Source organism: Ziziphus jujuba, chromosome 1 (genome assembly GCF_031755915.1).
Source record: "Ziziphus jujuba cultivar Dongzao chromosome 1, ASM3175591v1".
Lineage (NCBI taxonomy): Eukaryota > Viridiplantae > Streptophyta > Magnoliopsida > Rosales > Rhamnaceae > Ziziphus > Ziziphus jujuba.
In genome coordinates this window covers 1,292,061-1,315,270 of record NC_083379.1, presented here as the reverse complement: position 1 = coordinate 1,315,270, position 23,210 = coordinate 1,292,061, and the positions used below count along the sequence as shown (strand labels likewise).

At 30.7% G+C, this 23,210-nt stretch overlaps 2 protein-coding genes across 4 annotated transcripts; one reads left to right on the top strand and one right to left on the bottom strand.

Moving 5' to 3' along the window:
* Nucleotides 1–6,064: 6,064 nt before the first annotated feature.
* Nucleotides 6,065–9,550, bottom strand: LOC107417000 (probable receptor-like serine/threonine-protein kinase At5g57670). Of its 2 annotated transcripts, XM_016025908.4 has the most exons (7): nt 8,822–9,540; nt 8,451–8,705; nt 8,140–8,297; nt 7,973–8,052; nt 7,702–7,837; nt 7,378–7,527; nt 6,065–6,338 (listed from the first exon to the last, which is right to left on the bottom strand). In XM_016025908.4, exons 1-7 carry the CDS (start codon nt 9,030–9,032, stop codon nt 6,147–6,149), a joined length of 1,182 nt encoding a protein of 393 aa, XP_015881394.2. In that variant the 5' UTR covers nt 9,033–9,540; the 3' UTR covers nt 6,065–6,146. The 2 variants fall into 2 exon arrangements, 1 of the variants encoding a protein (XP_015881394.2); XR_003055540.3 differs by lacking the exon at nt 6,065–6,338 and having other exon boundaries at nt 7,388–7,527; nt 7,613–7,837; nt 8,822–9,550.
* A 10,555-nt stretch (nt 9,551–20,105) lies between these two features.
* LOC107427510 (uncharacterized) lies at nt 20,106–23,076 on the top strand. Of its 2 annotated transcripts, XR_001582355.4 has the most exons (3): nt 20,106–20,854; nt 22,651–22,742; nt 22,870–23,076. XR_001582355.4 is itself a non-coding variant. In XM_016038216.4 (2 exons), the coding sequence occupies exon 1, from the start codon at nt 20,164–20,166 to the stop codon at nt 20,848–20,850; it is 687 nt and encodes a 228-aa protein (XP_015893702.3). In that variant the 5' UTR covers nt 20,106–20,163; the 3' UTR covers nt 20,851–20,854; nt 22,651–23,076. The 2 variants fall into 2 exon arrangements, 1 of the variants encoding a protein (XP_015893702.3); XM_016038216.4 differs by having other exon boundaries at nt 22,651–23,076.
* Nucleotides 23,077–23,210: the final 134 nt, after the last annotated feature.

Here is a 23,210-nt window from a genome sequence, read left to right as displayed (position 1 = left end):
ATCAGTTAACTAATTAGCAGCACTTGAAAAAATAATTAAGTAACAGAAAAATAATAAAGAAATGTAGTTATAACTCTATTTGTAATTAATAATTTTAATTAACTATATTATTATTAATTAATGATTTTTCCATTAAAGAAAATTCAATAATTAAAATTTAAGATAAAAATTTTATTTTTAAGCACTAGATTTTCTCACTCAAAACCATCCAAGAAATTTACCAAGCACTTTCTTTTTCCCCTTTCTTCACAAGTATTCATTTATTTTGGTGTTTTTTTGTTGGTAACGTTCTAAAATCCAGTGCATTTCTTGAAGCGAACAAAAGCTACAATGGTCATTATACATATATTGCAACAAATGGAGGAAGGTTTTGAGAGACCCTTCATTGATTTGTCCATTTATATGCACATATAAAATTTTCTGGCTACTAAAAGTTTAAAATGATCACCAACCAACAATTTTTTGGTTTTTTTTTAATGTCTAATTTTCTTCTTCTTATTTAATGTCTTCAAAGTTTTAGGTCTTAATTGTCAATCTCCATCCCTAACACCAGAAAGAGAAAATCAGAAAATATATATATATATATATATATATATATATATATATATATTCTCCCCAAGACTACTCAGAAAGATTTTCAAACTTTTCTTTTGATAAATTTTACTTTCCATTTTATATATGATTGAAAGTTCTCAAACAATTCAATATGTTCGTACTGAAGTTTGAACTTAGAATCCCTGAGAAAAAATATCTATTACTATGTTAATGAGACTTCAAAATTCAAATATGTAGGCCCAATAAGTTATGACACAGAACCTACCCACAACCATTTCAGATATTTTATTTCATTCTAGCTTATTATATGTTATTGAATTCTTAAAATCTCTCAGTTTCTCGAGAAAAAGACCAACTTGAGTTTGGAGTTGTTCTCTCTCTCCCTCTTGTAGGTCCATTAACATTGGGGTCCAATTGAAAAAGATAGCTCCACAAGGGCATATCCAATAATTAAGGGAGAGAGAATTTTTCCCAAACAAGAACAACTTAATCTGACCCATTTGAAGCAGTTCTATTTGTTCTCTGCTATGGTTTCTGTTAAACTCCATAAGCTTTAGAGTATTTAAAAGCAAACTTAAATTAAATATATCCTTCTCTCAAATTTGACTTCCAAGTGAAATAGTGAGATTGGTATGTAAGTTATAGATGGTCAAGTTGCAGAGGTTATATACATGTTCATATAGTCTCTGTATCTTTGCCTTCTACATTTTTATGTTCTTTTACTGGTTTAAACTAAACTCCTAACTTGACTAATTCACATTTGTATTTTTTATTTTTGTTTCATGCAGATAAACAGAAAGAAAAGTTCACAATCAATGACTTTTTAATTTGATATTTATTTTATGATTGCTGAAGTTTCCAAGTAAATGTCATGGAAATGTTCCAAAATGTATATATGCTTTGTGCCTCATAGAGTATGCAGGTCATGTAGCTCAAGACAGGCCCAGGAATTTATAATTCAATGCTAAACAAGCCACTATTTGTTAGCAACTTTGGATGAATATGAAAACCAGTTTGAGATCAATCTGCAATTTTGCAGAACTTATATTCAAAGAATGGTTCTGTTCCTAAAAACTAAGCTATTTGAGAATGTGATTGATATATCACTATTAGTTAATTTAGACTTAAATTTTTCCTTTTTTTCACATTGGAGTCTGAGACAGTACATTTCTGTACTTGTTTCCTTTCATATGTGGTTTTCCCTCTTATAAAATCACTCTCTTATCCAAGAATCGTAAAGAATGATTGAAGCAAATTAATTTAATCCTGATGCATGCATATATAAAAGTAGGTACCAATTAAACCTCTTTTCAATTATCAGTTTCCTTCTTCTTATGGTAGCCACTGAAGGATCTGAGTTGCTGAAAGAAAAAAGAAAAGTACATAAATTGTTTATTTCAAAGTAAAAGGCCATATCTATATCAGTATTGAGTAAGAAAATAATTCAGGGCCTCATCAGAAAGTTCAAATTCAGGGCTTCATCAGAAAGTTCAAATTCCATTAATCTTTGTTTCTAAAAACCGTATTAAATTGAACATGAGATGGAATGTTCTTATCATTTACAGCTAGAAAATAAGCTAAAATGAAAAATGATGATCAAAAAATTGGGAACTTAATAATTTATTAGCAACTTCTCAACTCACATATGAACCTAAAAGGTAGAAATAGACAGCAGAAGCACAACCACTTCGCCACACCCAATATGCTTTATTAGGTGCATGTAAGCCTCAATATATATATGTGGCCAAAAGGGTTAATATACCCTTCGGAGTACACTTCATAATATATATATATATATATATATGCATTATACATACATGGCAGGAACATCGAATTGAATGAGCAGAGAGAAGATACTGGTCTGGTTATAATTGTCCAATACATATAGAATTTCATTCAAATGACCATAACCAACAATTTGTATATCAGTTTTAGATCCATCGAGGTTTACATGTACACATGGTAATATTTTTTTACACACATATATACATATGTGTGTGTGTGTGTGTGATGCAAGAAGTAATTTGAAATGCAAGAAGTAATTTGAGGAAGGTGATGATGTTGACTATAAATTTAAAGAGAGACAGACATGCATGTGATCATCGATATGTTAAAAGAGACAGTTCGATTGTATCCCGCTACTCCAATTGCTTTCCCCAGCCATTCGTACTTTCCCTCACTATATATATATATATGTATATTATATCCAATTATAGTGGTCTTTTTTTTGTCATATACGAATTGTTTTAAGTCCAAAATGTGGTCATTACACTGACAACATCCAAATTAAAAGTAAGTTGAATATATGTCCAATGAGATGGTAAAAGGCGCTGATATATACATGCCTTGAGATTTTATACTATATAATATACATATCTGTATATTACATACATATATATATATGTATATGTATATAGAATACGGTTCAAGTGAGGATATTATCAATTTTTTTTACTTGAGAATAAATAAATTTAATTATTTAAAACCATCGAATTACATATGCTTGATGTGATAAGTAATTATATTTATATATATATATATAGTATATAAAAGAGAGGACTTCTGGTTCTGTAAGTGACTAACAATTTTTCTTTGGTGAATGATAGTGACTTACAATTGTATATAGATCTATCCACAATTATACATTGCACACACCATTAGTCATTAGTCAAGACACTATATTAGCAGATGTAAAGAGTCCATGGTTCATGCATTTAATTTGCTAACATGCTCTGTGCCTAAATAGTCTGAATTTGTGGCCAATTTCATGTCACGCATACGAAAAAAAATTGCCTTTTGCAGCAGGTGTTTTACTTTCATGCAAGAAATTAACAACCTGCTAGGTGCCTCTAGCAGAAGCATATATCCCAACTGTTATTTTATTATTATGCTATGAACAGAGTACTCAGGCTGCTCTTCATATTATGGACTACTGACATTTTTTGTCCAATATTCGGCACCAATTCCTATTATAATTAGATCTCTCATCTGAGTCAATATAGTGTAGCTATTATTTAAGAAGAGTAGCTTCTTCAATATATATATATATATATATATGAGGTTTTCTGTCAATCATGTATATAGAGAGAGTACATTTATTAATTAACTAACCCAAAATTTATAGTTCTTTCATACATCTTATTGTTGTAGATAATACAGAAAAATAATATTACATATTGCACTAAAAGAGGATAGAAAACGACCAAATTGCTACAAGCCGAATGCAATGAACACATAGGATTCTACTGGTACTTATATAATAAATCAAATAAATAACCTCTCCCTTTCCCTTAGCCTTCTTCTAATCGTATTAAATTGGGTGTTTAATTTCTGACATTCTTTGTGCTCTTTGCTCCTTATTCAACCTCCCCACTTCATTTTTTTAGACCCTTTAAGCCATGTTCAATATGTACTAATCCACAACTACAATAAACAAAAGGTGGTTTTGTCCACAAAATCAAAAACCCTCGTTTAATTATATCACGATATATATATACATACACACATATATATAGATATATAAATAGAAATAAAGAATAGTAGTTTAACCCTAAGACACTGATCACCAACGCTAATAAATTATTCACAACTACAACTGCAACAGCAACTGGAAGCATCATGGTTATTGTGGTTGCGCCACCTATTCCCTCCTAAAGTCTCTTTTAAGTTAAACAACCTTCAAACCAAATGATTCTAATTAACCTTTTTTAAAGGGCTTATATAATATATATATATATATATATTCTCTCTTTCTCTCTCTCTATCTGGCTATGAGGGTCAGCGTTCAACTAACTCATATACTATGTGGCCTAACAATAGTGGTATTTAGAAGCATCTATATGCACCGTCCAAAAAGTATACCTGTTTATCAACCTCCCACTTAATAATAATGTTCCATACTTCCACGCATAAACATAACATATATAATACACACACCAACATATAATACATAGTTACATATATATGCATATATACAGAGAGAGATAAGATTACATGCATATGCATACATATAGAGAGAGATAAGAGTACTACATATATTTATATGAATGCATTGTAGCGTAAGATCTCTGTTTCCAATGCCTAATATTCTTTTGTTTTTAATATGACTTCAAAAATACAGTTGTTTTCAGAGCCACTTGTTTTATACAATAATAAGATTTTCATTCCATGTCTGGTTGAGAGAGGCCTTGTCATCTGCATTGCCAGCTGTGGTTTCTGCCACATGCATAATATTATTAATATATAAAGGTTTGCACCATAGGCCATTTGTCTTCTTATTACATACAAAAACAGAGTTAATATTATTATATAACAAATTCCATTTAACAAATTGAAAACCCTTTTTAGATATTGGATTAAAAGTAGTGTTATTTTTCAATTATCTTGATGATGAAACCCTTATTATTATTATATTCACAATGATCAGAATCCTCTCTCCCTGTGTTTAATTATTAGGTGAACTTTATAATATAGACTACTACTATTTATTTATTATTATTATTTTATTTTTTTTGGGTAGAAATAATATAGATTGCTTTGAAACTTAGTCCTTCCTATATATAATTGACATATTTCATCTTATACTTCCAATAATTAATATTAAAATTTTTTGCTGGGTAAATTGGTTCACCAGAAATTTTATACAAGGAACGGCACTGAATTTTTTAAATACTAGTATAGTTTGCACTCAATGATTAAAATTGTCTGTGAGGCTACTGCATGAAAATAATGTAGCAACCCCAATTATTTTTGGGATCAAACTAATAGAAATGCATAATTATTAGGAAGTAAAAATTTTCTTCTTGTGGGTTCCATCAACGACAGCTCTGGTGGACCTTTTGGGTAGGGCTAAAAACATACAGGGCTTATTGGCATGACAGCGGGACATTTTCATATGGAATTGTTTCTATGTTATTTTCAAACCGGTTCTTATCACTATCTAATAATAATTCCTAGTTCCAAGAAAAATTCTGATCGATATTCCATCAACTTACACTACATATATTTGCTGAATTGGGTTTTTTTTTTTTTTTTTTTTTTTTTTTTTTTTTTTTTTTTTGCTTTAAAACGTTAGTTTGCTTCCAAGATACGTCTGAAATGGAAGTATATGGCTCGCAGAAGTTGATGGAACGCTATGTGTTAGTGTTACTCTTTCAAATGCTTTGCTAAATAAATTGGAATTACTATATATATCATTATTCATATCCTCTGCCACAAGTTATACCTGTTGGTGAAACAAAAAAAAAAAAAGAAGAAGAAAAAGAATAGAAAAGGAAGTTATATTTCTTGGTGACCATGACTAATGGATGAAAACAACATGTTTTCTGTAAATTTGACATTTTGCCAACTTTTCCGTATGTGGCTTTTTTCCCCCCAGTGGAACTTCCTTCAATTTTGCCAAAAGCAAAAGAAAGTCGTTATATATGTGTTTGTCCATTGTCAATAAGGATCTAATCATTCATGACACTAATTTTCACATCCACAAAAAGAAGTTGCCTAGTGGGCTCACTGATAGTAATATTTCTATTTCTTACTGCTTTATATCGTAAGATTTGATATTTACATGTTGATGAAAAATAGTCAGTTATTCATCAGGTATCTAAACCCCTTAACTCTAAGAAACTTCCTGTTGAAATTGAGTCCCGTGGAGAAATTGATAAAGAACTGTTACATTCATATTCTAGATCCTCAAAACCCCAGAACTCATCCTGATCTTCTTCTTCCTCTGGCACATTCCATTTTTCTTCATCCATTTCCCCTCCTTTTTCCATCACCTCCAATACCTGTAATTTGTAGAAAAATTACAAACAATTTTTGAGAACTTAGAATCGTATAAGAGAGGCCAAAGTGGAAGCAGTACTATGTATAAGCACTAGTTCACTATTTTCAGCTCATCAACTATGACAAAAAACAACATAGGCAGCAGCCAGAAGCAACTGCGTTTTTTATGGCTTTTCATTTTCACGGATTTCACATTTTCCCATAGCATAATTTTGAATATACATAAATAATACGGTTTAACTTGACTTGGTTTACAATGATGAGTCACAACAGGTCCCACTTTCACAATCATTTTGGTCATCATACATTAATCTAAAACGTATCAGAGAGGCATGTTAATTTGTTCTTTATTTCAGCCTAAATATTAAAGTTTGGTAGGATAAAATAGAACATTTTCGGACCATTCGGAATTGCATGAAAAAAAAAATAATAAAAAAAAAAAATTCCCAACGCCTCATAATCAACACCAAAAATACCAAATTCTAAGTTTCTTCAGTAATCCTGACCCGTGAAAAGGAGTGCGAAGTCATTACAAGCAACAAACCAAACACATTTTGAAATTATAAATAAACCCCATTACAAAATTGCTTCGCCGCTCCACCAGTCAACTAAATAGTCACTGTCATATGCAAAAATGACCCTAAATCTTAGTTTATTAAGAAATTTATGGCCGTATCCATGCATATAAATAACCTCATGAAGAAATGATAAGTGGCGTTATTTAATTACTTGGACCTTAAATAATATCCATATGATGCTTAAAAGATAACATATAAATTGATAAAGGAAAATGAAGCATCTAACCAAATACAATTTAAAAGTTTTAAGGGGCTATAGATGTCATCTTCTGAATGGAAAAATCATAGCAGTCTACAACTAAACAAGTTATGAAAAGAAACATTTCATATTTCTTGCATTGATGGAATGATTGTTTTCTTATAATTGTCATTTTGGTGGCTTCCCCATTTGTCCTATGAATCAACATGATAATTACAGGAATGGAATCATAATTAAGGCATAGCATCTAGTTTAATAAGCTACCTTGCTCATGGTAGGCCTCCACGTCGAAGAAGCTCGAATGCATAGAGATGCTGCAAAGGCAAGTCTTTTCAGCTGTGTAACATCGTAGGCCCCTTGGAGCCTGGGGTCTACCAACTTCTCATTTTCTCCTTCCTTCAATATTGGCTTGGCCTGTTCAATACAGATTTAACAATCACGAAAAGGGCGACAATTACATATGCTAAATGATAAAAAAAAAGGGGTTATTTAGTCATGCCTAACTCTAGAAGAAACCCATTAGGATAATTCCCAAAAGAATACGGCAAAATATCTTCTAAAAAAATTAATTCAAACTGCCATCAATACCCAGCTATGCAAGCTCTGGTGAGACCCATCTACTGGTTTCCTGCCTGAGATCATCTCCAAAAGAAAAACTCCAAAAGCAAAAACATCTGTTTTCTCATCCACAATCCCATGCATATAGTACTCTGGGGCTAAGTGCCTACATGATATGAAAGATTAACAATCAAAAACCATAACCATTTTTTTTTTCCCACTGTTTTATATACACATAAAATAAAATAAAAAAAGAAGAAAAGAAAAAAAAAAGTTTGTAATTGTAAGATGACTTAAATACCCAAATGTCCCTTCGATCGGAGCAATTGAATGATGAGTCCACTGAGAAGGAAGCCATTTGGCTAGTCCAAAATCAGAAATCTGAGACATTCACAGCAAAGGACTAGTATCAAATTCAAAAACAAATTAAAAGGCAAAAATAGAGTATGAAAATTTCTATATGATTACCAGAGGTTCAAAATCCGAAGTCAATAGAATATTGGACGACTTTATGTCCCTGTGAATTATCCTTCTCTGGCAATCCTTGTGCAGGTAATGAAGCCCTCGAGCTGCTCCAATGGCTATTTTGTACCTTGTTTTCCATTCCAAAGGTGGCAAATTCTCATCTATCAAACAAAGATTAGAATGTTTCAATTGAAAACACAAAAACCCAGAGACAAAAACCATATATCATGGGCTAATTATGTGCTTGCTGCTATGTGATTAAGAAGCAAAAATGAGATTGTTTTTTGAAACAGTTTAGTTTGTAATTCTTCTACCATGAAGAAGGGAAGCAACAGAGCCTCTGGAGGAAAACTGGAAGATGAGGTAGAGCCCGCTGTCAATGCAACAGCCCATGAGTGACATCACGTTTGGATGGCAGACGTGGCCGACTGTTCCAATCTCTGTCAAGAACTCTTTCTCTTTCCTTTCATCAGTAGCAGCTTTCGTGAGCCTTTTCACAGCAATTTCATCCCCATTTTTAAGAATTCCTCTGTATACCTCTGCATAGCCTCCTTTCCCAACTAAATTTTCTGACCAAAACCCACATCCCCCAAAAACATGAAGAACTTCAGAAAAATAAATCAACACAAAAATAAAAAATTAAATCAAACTTGAAATTTTTTGACAAAAGGGTGTGAAGCAAAACCTGAGCTAAAACAATTTGTGGCATCGGAAATTTCTTCATAAGAAAAGCATTTCCAGATGGGTCTCTGAGAAGGCTCTGCTACTCCAACGCTCTTGAAGCTTTCATTGTTTTCTTCGCCAGCTAACACATTTGGGTTCGAAGCATCTTCTTCCAAGCCTCGCCGTTTGAGTGAAAAGAGCCTTCTCAAGCTGTTGGTCCTAATGTATTTCATTTTCAATAAATATTTTTAAACTAAAAACTCCGTTTTCATGCACAGAGAACACGATGACAAAGAAAAAGAAAAAACAGAGAGACAAATCTCCAGCTGAAGCAGAGGAGAGACAGAGCACAAACACTTTCTCTCTCTTCCCTTTCTCTCTAAACCCAAGAGGGAGAGACAGTCAAAGGGATGTCTGTTTCTTTAATGGCACAATAAACAGTGTGGGACTGGGAATACGAAAATGGCCGTGAATGCATAGGATCATAGCCTCTCTCTCTCTCTACATATATATATATATATGTTTTTTTGATAAATATATAAATATATATATATATATATATGTTGAGGTTACGTTACAAGGGGATTTAAATGTTGCTTATCAGCCCCAGATGACTAAAAAGATTAGCAATGTCGCAGAAACTTTGTTCAAAGGACCATTTCATGCCTTTTCTTTTTTTCTTTTTCTGTTCACTCAAAAAGCTTTCAATAATAATTTATAGGACATTTTCTAATGGTATTACGAATTTGGAGCAAACAATGGGTTTTTTCTTTTTTTCTTTTTTTTTTTTCTATTACTTTTCTTATTTGTTTATTAATATTATTAATATATATATAAATATATATATATATATATATATATATATTTTCATGGTTGCGCTCTGGTAGGAGTTTGGATGGGTATAATTTTATATTGTACGGGATGCTCAATCTCAGCTCCTCCTGGATGGTCCACTTGCTGTAAATGGGTTTTCAACTACTAGCTAGGTACTGTGTACACTTTTAAAAGCAGAAAATTAGCAATCTGTGAAGATTAGTCAAAATGTTTTAATGGGTATCTTCTAATGCTCCCAAACAAAAAGAAAAAACCCTTAAAAAAAAGAAAAAAAAAAAAGGGTAATTTGAAATGGTCAAAAAGAGCTTCTTAAGCCTTAAAATTCATCATTCCCACAAAAGAGGTTGTTCTATAACAGTTTAGTCTATCTATCTTCGGAATTCAATTACCAATAAAGGACATGGTCATTGAACAGTAAGTAAGTCTGATTTTGTGTTATTCACAAAAAAAGGGAAAAAAAAACAAAAAAGTTTGATTTTGTGTTTGGAATTATCTAACCATGAAGAAGCTATTGCATATAACCAATAACACCATTTCACCATGTGCAATTCCCCATATTCACATGTAAACTAATAATCTATAATAATGCACAACATCAAAATCAAATATATAGATTTTATAAGTGACTTATTCATATCTACCCAAAAAAAAGAAGATTTTTTTTGTTAAATTAAAAAAAGAAAATGACTTGTTGGTATAAAGGTTAAGTAAGAAAAGGTCTTCCTAATTTAATATCTGATTGAGTTATTAAAGGAAATCTAGACATTTTATCGTTTTTTTTCTATCTTTATTTATGTTCACCAATTTTGTTTATATTATTTCATTTAAAAAATATTAACACAGAAATAAATGTACCAAGTCACTTGGTTAGATAGGAAATGGAATCAGAACATCCCTAGAGAGAAGGGGAAGAGGAAAACCAAAGTGAATATTTTTATGGTATAAACTATACAACTTATTGATGTCAAACAATAAAGCAAAAAAAAAAAAAAAGTTATATAAATATATATTATGAATATTGCTATAAGAACTTTCGAATTCATAATATTTATGCAATAGTTTTATCTCTTCTGATTGCATGTGAAAACAATCCCCTACATTTGGACGCTGGAAAACACAAGAGGGACCAAAAAAAAAAAAGGGTTGTTAATTGGATTTGGAATAAGAAAATAAAAATAAAATAGTAAAATTATTTAACTTGGTTGGTAAATATTAACATAACATTTTGGTTAATAGCTAGGTTAAAAACAATGAGACGCACATGTGAAAGTCAATATGACTGAATTAATATAAAAGGAATGAAAGAATTCAAATTATTAATTAAAGTAATTACCAAGAAATTGGTAATAGTGGCCCTCCCATCCCTATCCCTATTCCAATCCCAATCTGTATTGGTGGCTACTGGGTTTGGGAAAAGGATTGATTAATTAACGTCGGCAAGCAAATTCATTGGAAAAGTCGGTCCTGCATGCATGGTATACTAAATTATTTATCTTTTATTTCAATTCATAGCTTTCAAAAAATATAATATTACAAAATGAAAATACTTTTATAAAGAATATTGTAAGGTAATGAAATTATAATTTCTATCAAGGTCTTTTAGAAACATAAATTTCAAAAATGAGTAAATATTACTGTCACATCATATTATTTATATTCCTCTACATATGCATGTGTGCAAATATATATCCATATATCTATTTTCACCAAAAAAGTATATACATATATGCATATATATGATAAGATGTGCAAGTTGTAATTAGTAATAAGACCCACACAATGTCGTTTTCAAAAAATTGTACATAACTTTTAGACAAATAGCATTATTGGTACACATATAAAGAGTTTCAATCCATAATCTTACTGGCCAATGTTTTATTCTTGGTCTAGATAATTTCAACAATTTCAGCCAAAAAATTTTTATATGCTTTTGTATTGCTATACTATTTTATTATTTTCTTTTAGTGGATGTTATCAGGCGAGCCTATAAGTAATGTTTGAATACAGATTATATTGGGTGATATTGTCAATAGAATTCCTTTGTATATATAGGTTATATATATATATATATATATATATATATATATATATATATATATATTATTATTTCCAACAAAAAAAATTTTGGGTGACATCGCTGAGTAAAAAATTTCTCTACATATATTTGCATTAATTTTTTGTTGAATTATATATATATATATATATATATATATATAACTCTTCGTAAAAGAGATCATCTAGGTGACCGGTTCAAAATCATGCGAAGAGAGACAACCCAGCTTGCAATTTGGACGTGGTTTCTCTCTATTTTTATTTCACTGTCGAGAGAGGTGGGAGGTGATCAATATTAATCATCATTGCGTAATAATTGTGTGGTAAAATAAAATGACTCAAAATCACAAAATTTCTTTGCTTTTTCTCTTTTTTATTTTTAAATTTTTATTTTTTTTATATGTTCTGCACAATTAAGAAGACTCTGCCAAGTATATAGAAGTGATTATCCCATCCAAATTTCTGTTAACAACAAAATGACCATGAAACAATCATCAAGGTACTTTTCATCAGCACCATCCGGAATAAATTAATTTTGTTTATGGCCTTTTTAATTTTAGATTATATATCAGTTGCTTTTCCTTTTGTTATTTCTAAAATTGATATTTATTTAATAATCTAGTCAAATAGCTATTATGAGATTAATTATGTGCAATATTGTAGAATAAGAATAAACAAAAATTCATATAAAAGCTTCATCTTTACTGTTTGTTTTCATTAAAACCACATGATTTTTTTTATAATATTTTGTGTATTAATCTTATATTAATTCAATAAACTGATAAATCATTTATACTTATACCTAAATAAAATTATGAATTCGAAATGTTGAAATGGGAAAAAATTATTATAAACAATCAAAAACAAATCTTTTATTAATCCTAAAATCAAAAAGCTGAAGTAAATATTAAATTACTGGGAAATAAATGCATGTTACTAGTTTGATTTTGACAGTAGTATTTCATCAATTATAATTAATTTTCAGGTGGGGAAGGCCATTCTCCAATTTTTAGTGGGTCCTCTCCATTTCTCCTTAGATCATTGGCAAAGGAAAAAGGAGTGTTGTTTTGTCCCTGTAATGACATTTTTCCACCATGAAACATTGGGAAAAAAAAAAAAAGGAAAAGTGAGAATTAATGAACTAAAATAATTAAGGACGACATGGTTGTGAGGTAACAATAATCCCCATATATTTTCATCTTTGAAAATAATTTTAATTTAATAGTATTATATATAAAGCTTTTTTTATTGTTTGTGAAGCAATAATCTCCTTTAAGTTATCAAAATTTTAACCATAATTTTCAGAGTCACAAATATATAAGTTAGCTTCCTTTCATTAAACTACCACTAATTTGGTGGTGTAGTTGCTCTGTTTTCCACATCCAATTAGGAACCAGAATATAAAGTTTAAAACCATTTAATAATGGTTTTGTATATATGTATAATATATATATATATATATTTGGTTTTTGGGACAGTTGGACGTAGCTCCAAAATAGACGAAGTACAAAAGATTGTTCTTAGCCTTCTACGAGTAATAATGTCGAATAGCAAATATAAATTTTGTCTTGCAACAATATTTTAGCAGATGTTGTAAGCTTCATATTGGTCTAGAACTGGAACTACATCAATTTTATATATACTAAATTATAATTTAAAAGCTCATAAATGATTTGGTATCATAGCCATAATTTACCAAAAATATATATATATATTGTTGCCATGATCCTGTAAATCAATTCTATAAATAGATGATTAGATGATGATTTAAATATGAATATGCATGTTTGATCTATTTAAATCTTGTTTTTTTGTTTTCTTTTTTCAATGGTAAATATTGTAATATTTCACCTAATTGACCTTTTTATTTTTTCCTCAGATTTATAAGGGTACAAAAAAACTCTACAATATTAACCAGATTTGAAGCACAATTGAACAAAAATATGAACTTTTGGTTGTTCATATTTAAACTGGTTTTTTTTTTTTTTTTTTTGGGGCAATAACAAACTTGCCAATTGTATATATATATATATATATATATATATAAATAGAAAGTGTATTTAAAAAAATAACTAAAACCAATGGATGTATTTATTATAAACAGTTGTAGCATTTAGTTTTACAGAGCAGGACAGAGACAGACAGAGATCAATTTGCAAACGAGGGCCATATGCAGAGGCTGTTCTGTTTGAGAATTAACAAAACGATGGAGTAATAGTGAATAATAGAGAAAGCTACGAGTAGGGTTCCACTAGCTCTCAATTTTGGGCACGCTACACAGACAATTCAGGGAGCAACCTCATATTATTGAATTTTCATGTCCCTCCCCACACTCAGTAGAAGTGGTTGAATTTGATCTTCCTTTTTAATTCTCCTATAAATTATCCGTATAAATTATCCGTTAAATGGCATAGTGATGTGACAAATTTTATAAGTGATACATAAATTAATAATTTAAAATTTAAAAATTTAATTGAGGATGTAAAAATTTTAGATACTTATAACATTATCATATTTTTATTATAAGTTGAGAGATAGTTAGCTTGATTTTTGGAATACTAGTAACAAATACAAATGAGATTCTGTTGTTGATTTAAAAAATTATGGAATTTAGGTAGGAGAAAACAAAGGATATGAAATTAATTTTGGTTTTTTTAATAATTGGTATGTTAATTTAGCTAGCTAGGATATATACTTCAAAGTGCACGAGCAAGAAAGCAAACAACATTCATAAACTTATTCGCCAAAAAAATAAAATATAAAAACACATTAATAACGTTGTATTTGGATTTATTTCATGTAAGTTAGGGGGGCTCATTGCAATATTATTTGGATAGAAACAAAAACACGCAATATTAATCGATTTAAAAATATATATTCTGCTCTAAGAAGCTCCATCTAAAAACAGAACGTATATTAATAGTAGTAATAATAATAATAATAATAATTTTTATTAGATCACAACAACTCCGTACTTACAAGTAATAGAAAGTACAAATCAATTTTAACCAGTACATGTTAGCACAGATATAAACTTGCCTTGTAAAGCTGCAATTCACTTATATGTTTTTTTTTTTTTTTTTTTTTGGCCTTTTTCTTTTGGACATGAGTTACTTAAATTCACTTCTAAGGTTGCTGCTTTTCTCCTGCAAAAAGGTTCAGGCATCAACTCTTCCGTCTTAAAAAAATAATAATAATAAATAAATAAATAAAATAACCTAGAGGTCATAGTTGTATATATTGTCATATTATAGATTATGTATATATATATATATATATATCTTACATTTCAAGTTATAATATTACAGAAATTAATATCTTACAAGTTTTTCATTAATTCAAATATGAAATTTTTAGAATGTCTAGATTTTGCTGCTGTGTTTAAATTTTGTTTCTAATTGTCTTTAGAGTTTTTGTCCTAAACAAGCAATGAAAACTACAATCCTTTATGCATGCCTTTTTTTCTTTCTTTATTTCATTTTCCCCCTATTTTCCATCATAGAGTATATGGCTAACTCTAAAACTAGCACTAAGAAATAATAATCCTATATATGGAATTTGAATTCAAATTCCCTAAAATGAAAACTACAAAAAGAGAGATAAAAGGAGGTGAAATTATTTTCATTTAAATGAAAATTCATTTTTCCTTTCTCTTGCAAATTAATTCTAAAGTAAACTCCAAAATTCCAAATATAAGTATTATAAAAGGGGGGAAAAAAATTCAGTTTGCCAAATTGTTGGACTGCTATACATATATATACTGTCTAATGAAATATTATAAAAATATTTTATATTGAGACATTAAAATAGGGGAAATTTATTGTAAATTATTTTTTTAAAAAAATTAATAGTTAAGGTCAAGAAAAGCTGAAAGGGTATATCCATCCACCTAAACCATATAGCCCCGTAAGATGGAAGAGGGTAATCATAATAATAATATAATATTCATGAAAAAAAAAAAATTTAAAAGAGGTTAGATATTAAAAAACTTGTAGCCAAAAAAAAACCAATTTTTTTTTTATATTTATTTTATTTTTTGGGTAGGAAATAAACTTTTCAAATGCTTGTTGGGATAGAGATGTATTCCCGCCAACCATGAACTATAAAATGGAACTCACCTTTTCTCACCAAATCCACACCATAATAAATACAAGAAAGTGATGCTTTACTGTTCTTCACGAGCTGCAATATTGGATTTCTTTTGAAATGAGTTGGATATTTTGAGGAAGAATCAACCCTGCAGCCATAAATTAATAAAGAAGCAAATTAATTAATTAATCAAACTAATTCATGAGGACGCACAGTGAGTGGAGAAGAAAAGTGTATTAGATGTGTTTGTTTTGGTGCTTTTTAGCAAAAATCACCCTTAGAAAAGAATGAGAAAAGGGTCAGTTTGAAGAGGGTTAAGATCAATTTAACAATGGTGCTCAGTAACATATATTACTAATAAAAAATATAAAAACAAAGAATCAATAACTTTTGCAGAAGGGTTGGTTTTGATTTTTGAACAGCTCACACTAATTACACTGGTCCCCAAAATTTGGTGTGGTATATAGAAAACGAGAAGGTGTATATATATATATATATATATCTCCAAACGAACTGCTTTTTGCTGTTCTCGGTGTACGCATGCAATAACAAGCCCCTTAAATTAAACATCAAACAAAGTGGCAGTTGATGTCTTTCATGGATCATGATGATATTCTATTAATGCAACCAACTCCAAAAAGCAAATTTGAGTTTTGTCTCTTCGTTTAACTTCTTCAATGCTTTTTTGGGCATCAAATCAAAGCACTGCTTCTTTAACATCAATATTCAAATTAAAGAAATAAAAAGTTATTGAAGTTTTCAATTTAAATCCTTAGAGATAATGCAATCTTTTAGCAACACAGGTAATAGGTCATGGCTTAAGCAACATCTCTCAATCTTATTTCCCTTTGAGAAAAGAGAAAGGAAAAGGAAGAAGAGGATCTAAAATTAATAATCACAAAGTGACTAGATTTACAGTACAATTTCCAACTGAAACCAACCAACATGTCCAAAGTTTAATGGGTTTTTGTTAGACGTTAAAGAGGGTGGATTGGCTATTTAACGAAACCAATAAAAGATGGATTTGACACTCTCTTTAATAAAATAAACTCTGCATCATTTTATGTGCTTCACTGAATAGTTTCTATCTTAATGCTTTTTTGTAGCATAACTGTATCATTGGAATTTAAGTGTGTTAACGAAATTGAATTAACATTTAACACTCTCAAGATACCAAATTGAATTAACATTTAACCCTCTCAAGGTGTAGCTTCAAGTTTGCAGCTTTCTGCCTTTCTTAACTTGAAAACCCGCTTTAAGTTGGGTCTTCGTAAACTTTAAACGAGGGGAATCTAGCTCAATACCCTTATTTTGAGAATCTTAACGAAAAATACCCCTTCTTTTTTAAACATTTTTTATCTACCCATCTTCTTTTCATTATTCTAGCCCTACCCTTCTCTCTTACCCATGTCTCACCTATCACATTTCACATCCACTTTCCCTCTCTCTCTTTACTGATAACCCTTCTCATATTCAAGTTCTTTCTCTTGTTGGACTCGAAGGACGGTCTCAAAGCTATGGAAGGAGGTTTTATGCTCAATTTTAGGTCCAGCAAATAGGATGATTGATTTGTCGCTCATAAATGTTCATTTGAAGGTTTCAACAATGAGATAGGCGTGGCCGTGGGACAAACAAATAAGAGAAAATAGAATAGATAGAGAGAGAGAAAAGGAGAGCCAAAAAAAAAAGGAAAAAGAAAGAAAAGAAAACCCATTTCCCAAATTTGCTTCTCTCAATTTTCAACGAACTTTGATAAATCTTTCATTTCATCTCTCTCTCTCTCTCTCTCTTTCATTTCGCTTTTTTTCTGTTAATTTTTTATTTTATATATATATATATTTTTGGGATGTTTTTTATCTATAACAAACAGTCCATGATACAAAATTATTCAATCTTTTTTTGTGGATTACTTTTGTCTTTATATTTTCTCTATCTGAGAAGTTTTTGATGTTTGATTTTCATTTTTCACATATTTAAAGCCACCCTTTTTTTCATTTTCCCTTATTTTTCTCTTTTTCTGTTTATCTCCTCCAACTACAAAATTCATAAATTATCTTTATTTTATTAAGTTCAAAATTCAATCTGGGTTCGTTGGCTACCTTGGGTTTGTGAGAATTTTTTTTTCGTTTGAGGTTGTAAAATAAAAAAAATGATGATGAAGATGACATGGGGGACGAAGGAGTTTCTGTTTGTTTTGAATGGAAATTTTTTTTTGAAGAACGGTGAATAATGGATGTGGGGGAATGTAAAATAAGGATATACAAGTTAATTGTAATTTTTTTAAGGATAAAATAGACATTGAAGGGTAAAATAAAAAAGATCCAAAAAGTGTTGGTAAATATCTTTAAAGCTTGCGAAACAGGAGCATTGGACCAAATTCCCCTTAAACGATGAACTTTGCCAACACATGTGATTTATTGTGGCCCATAAATTTTTAGTTTTGAGTAATCCTCATTGGACTTGGTAAATTTTATACATAGGACAAGTATTTGGTTAGGCATCCTTTCTTCTAACTTTGAGCATTTGATCTTGATACTAGATAAGTTGACAATGAATTTTTTTATTTTTTTTTAAGATAAATTGCAATTTGATACTTTCAGCTTTAAATGTTTTATAATTTAGATCTTCAACTTTAAAAAGTAGTGATTAGGCCTTTAATTTTCAAATTTATCGTAGTTTGATATAATTTTCAATTTTGCAAAAAAATTGATAACCATTTTGCAGATGTAGTTGCTTTATTTTGATTGATTACAACTCTAATCTTTTTCTTTATAAATTGCACAATAAGTTTTTGAAAAAAATACTATTACCAAATTGTTAACTAAATTTGAGATTTGACCAATTGGCAACAAATTGAATAATTAAAAATCTAAATAATTATTTTTAAAAGTTGAAGACCTAAATTGCCCAACTAAACAAATCAACTCAAGGTGCCAAAGAACCCTTTTTTTTTTTTTTTTTTAACCCTAGAATTTTGACAATGGTTGCCACTCTTTGAGTTTGACCTTCTCTGCCAAACCAAAGTGGATCTCCTTATGCTCGTTACCAAACACTCTCTTACATTACATTCTTGGCCCAACCTAGATTGATGACTAGGCCTGCTTTCTGGGCCCATGGATTTTAATTAAATGTTTATATTTGAATTTTGAAAAATCAAAACTCATCTAATATACTCTCAAAAATGGAAAAAAATAAAATAAAAAATACAGTATAATTAGAACACTGAATTGCTCCTTGTCTCTTGTTGTAAAAATAAGAAGTAAAGATTTTGAATTTCAACTCCTTCTGTTTGACCTCATTACATAACATCTTAGTTTATTTATTTTTTTTTTTTGGAGACAGTGCATAATATTTTAGTTTAGCACATAAAGTATTTAGATATATTTCTTATTCATTAAATTCTCAAAACATTTGACAACTAAGAAAACTAAACACTTATTTATCAAACGAAAAGGGAAAAAACCAAAAAAAAAAAAAAAAAAAACTAAGCACTTAATAAGGGGGGGAAAAAAAGAAAGAAAGAAAATAAGCTATTTATCACTATTTTTGATGTAGTAATTTGGATGGAAATTAAAGACCTCGTTAAACAATTTTATAAAATATTCTAATCGCATAACAAATTCGTAAGCAAAATGGTAAGAAAATTATATTGATGGATCAACAACAACCATCATACTAGGAATTGTATGCTTTGGCTACAAGAAATCTTTTCTACTGAATAAAGTATTCCAAAAGTTTATTTGGAAACAAGTAGAGGTGATTATACTTTTGAAAGTAAAGTTTAGAAAGATTTAATATTGTCAAATTTTCCAAATCTTTATAATTTTCAATTTTTTTTTTCATAACTTCTCAAAAATATTTTATGTTTTTCTCAAAAATATTTATTCTAACTCATTTTTATTGAATCATTTTGAGATGTAAAGCTATAAAGCTCAAAAAAGAGTATTATAAAGATTTTTATAAACAAGTAAATGTGATTATACTTTTAAAATTATTATTTAGGATAGATATTTAATATTATAGATAACGACAAAAATATATTATTTTCCAAAAATAAAATGGTATGAGGTAAGTAATTTTTTCTTTTTTGAGAAAATATATGTGAATCATATTGTGTCCAAAATTAATACTTTTTTATTGATTTTACTATATATATTATAGCGTACACAATAAAATTAATATTTTTTTTTTAATTTTTTTAATGCGATCCATATACAAATATAAATATGGATGGTCCATGCCTTAAAAGCTTTTATATATATATATATACATCATGTTTATATATATATATATATATATATATATATATATATTTATTTATTTATTTAAAAAAAAAAGACCAATTCGCACACTTGAGTTGAGTAGGGTAGTGCTTCAAAAGAAGGAATAATGCCCAATAAGCTATGGGGTTCGAAAGAATCCGCCTTCATTCTCAACAAAATGGGCGATCGGGACAGAGACCGAGATCGAGCCCGAGACAGAGACCGAGACCGAGATAGAGACAGAGAAAGACGCCGAGACAGAGACGAGCGCGAGCGTGAGCGTGAACGAGAACGGGATAGGGTTCGCAGCAAGAGGTCCCGTACGCCCGAGCGCACCAGATCGCGCCACACCCGCTCACGCACGCGCTCTCCAGAACTGCACCTCTCCCGCTCTCTTTCCCGTTCTCGCTCGCCGGATGACCGCTCTCACCGGCGCCGCCACCACCACCATCGTACACCGTCGCCTGAGCCTCGGAAGCGCCAGCGGAGGGAATCCACCGCTGAGGACGAGAGGGAGAGGCAGAAGGTGGTGTCGGAATTCGTTGATGGAATCGCCAAGGAGCATCAGAAGCAGCAGCAAAAGCAGAATAGCACTGGTAATGGAGAGGGAGAGGATGAGGAGGGCTTGAATGAGGACGAGATAGAGATGATGAAGAAGATGGGGATTCCTATGGGGTTCGATTCCACTAAAGGAAAACAGGTCCCTGGTGCCGATGTGAGTGGCGTTAGGGCGGTAACTAAGCGCCAGCCCAGGCAGTACATGAACCGCCGTGGCGGTTTCAACCGTCCTTTGCCCGCTGAGCGCAACCGCTAGTCTGGTTAGTCTTCTGTTCTCTCTGATTTGTTGTATGTTTTGGTTTTGTCAAGGTTATTGATTTGGAATGTGCGTGGATTGTTTGGTTGTTTATGTAAGTAGGATGCAATGAGAATTGGAATTGGATAGTAAGAGAATTTAAAAAAAAAAAAAAAAAAAAACTTATTTTAATTAGGTTCTTTTGGGGAAATTTATGAATTATAGCTCAGTGTTTGATTTTTCTATGTCTTTTTTTTTCTTTAAAAAAAAAAAAAACTTATTTTAATTAGGTTCTTTTGGGAAAATTTACGAATTATAGCTCAGTGTTTGATTTTTCTATGTCTTTAGGATGAATTGACCCAGATGCTTTGCAGTCAAAAGCTTAGTTCAGTTCGGTTTTAGAGCATATCAAGATTCCTTGTTTTTGAGCAAGTGATGATTACTGGTTTAGCGGAAAGTAAAAATGTCAACTGGTTATCATCTTGTTTTCTTCACCTACACATTAAGGTGGGCTTAGTTTTCAAGCCTGATAGGTGCTTGAGGCAGGTTGTTTAACTTCCTAATAAGGAAGATGGATAACTGTATTTTTTCGCTTGAAAATTGGATTGGAACGATGATATTTTAGGATTGGGCCTCCAAAGAAATGCTATTTAAATTGTGATATTAAAACTTGTTGATAAGTTGCCTTGCCTTACATTCGAAGTGGCGTTTTTCTAGTTTAAACATAGATTTAGACATCACTAAGATTATTGAGATGGAAGATAATTACCCTTATGATTGGATTTTGGGAATCTATATCCTTTGATATCGCCATCATTCGTTGTTCATGTAAATACAAGCACAATGATCTCAGTCCCTAATTTCATGGATTTGTTCGTATAAATAAATAATATTAAGGGTCAGAGGTCCTAACATAATTGTCTTATGTATATGTTTCCTGCCCAATTTTTTAAGTAGCTTGGTAGCTATTACATTCTGGCATACACATTCTATGTACTCGTGAGTGGGTACATGTATTTACCTCAAGAACTCAATAGCTTTCTTCTTTTCTTATACTCATATTGGTTTGTGTGTATATAACTATCCATTTTATTGCAATAGGAATCTGAAGATCAGAGATTAGATGAATTACTAAATTCAAAGTTAGTTTACATTATTTGGCAGTCATCATGTTTGTTTCATTACTAGAGCAAGTTTAAACATGTACACTAAATGATGACGTTGTGTCTGAAACTGATGTCTGAGTTTAGCTTCCTGGTAATAACTTTATTCAAATGCAGAGTGGATTGAAAAACTTCCTGTGCGGTTTAAACAGGATATAAATGGCATGACAAGGACATTATTCTTTACTTGTTGCATTTTGTTTGAAATTGTTGCAGTAGCATATGCTAGTTATTGTCCTCATTGATCACCTGGTAACTTAATAGGATGCCTATTATGCTGCTTTAGAAAAGCTTTCTATAAGATATGGTCCTGTTTCAATATATGCTTAGTTGAGGATACCAATTTTTCATTTTCTTCAATTCTTCGTCCACTAACTGGGCTAGATAATAAAAGAACAGGCTTCTTTCCTTAAGCCTCCCTTCTATACTGAGGGTTTAACTGCATAGCCGATATGACCATTGAGGGTTAGGCTCAAGACCTTCTCTTTGAATAAAGTAGACATGCATCCCTTGGCTGAAACAGCTAGTGGTCTAGACTCCACTTTTGTAGGCCAAAAAAGAAAAATAAAAAAATGGGCTACAAGAAAATAATTTGAGTAATGAATTATAGTTTTTTTTTCTTGAATATCTTGCCAACTATTATTTCTGCTCTTTACAGGTGGGTGTTAAACCTTGATCAAACGATATAGAGACTTGAAGGCTCAAGCAGGGGATCAAAATGAACCAACTTTCTTGGATTCTTTGTGTTAGGTGATATTTTTACTGACATTTTGTATCTAAATTAATTAGTTACTGTCACAAGTGGTTTGATATTCGGAATTATTTTCTTCTGCTGTTGCTCTTTTAAGATCTCGTTAGCTTATATTTTGTTCAACAGGATGATTCTTGGCAGTGGTCGGTAGAATTCCTGCTGCAAATGGAAGGACCCTTTCTGTTTTGAGTTCCTATGTTTAGTGTGCACTTTTTGATAAATAGTCATCTTTTCCGGCAATTTATAAGGGTATCTAAAATCCCTGTGGTGGAGCTTGCGTTATTCTGTATGCTATGGTTCAGAAATAGAATCCCGTCTCAACTGGATTAAATATTTCCTTCCCTGCCCTTTTAAATTTTTTTAACCGAGGATTGCACCAGAATTTTTATTTTTGAATTTCTCATTTTCAAAAACAAACTCAAAACACACGTAGAATTTAACTTCATTCCAAACGTGGTTGTACGGGT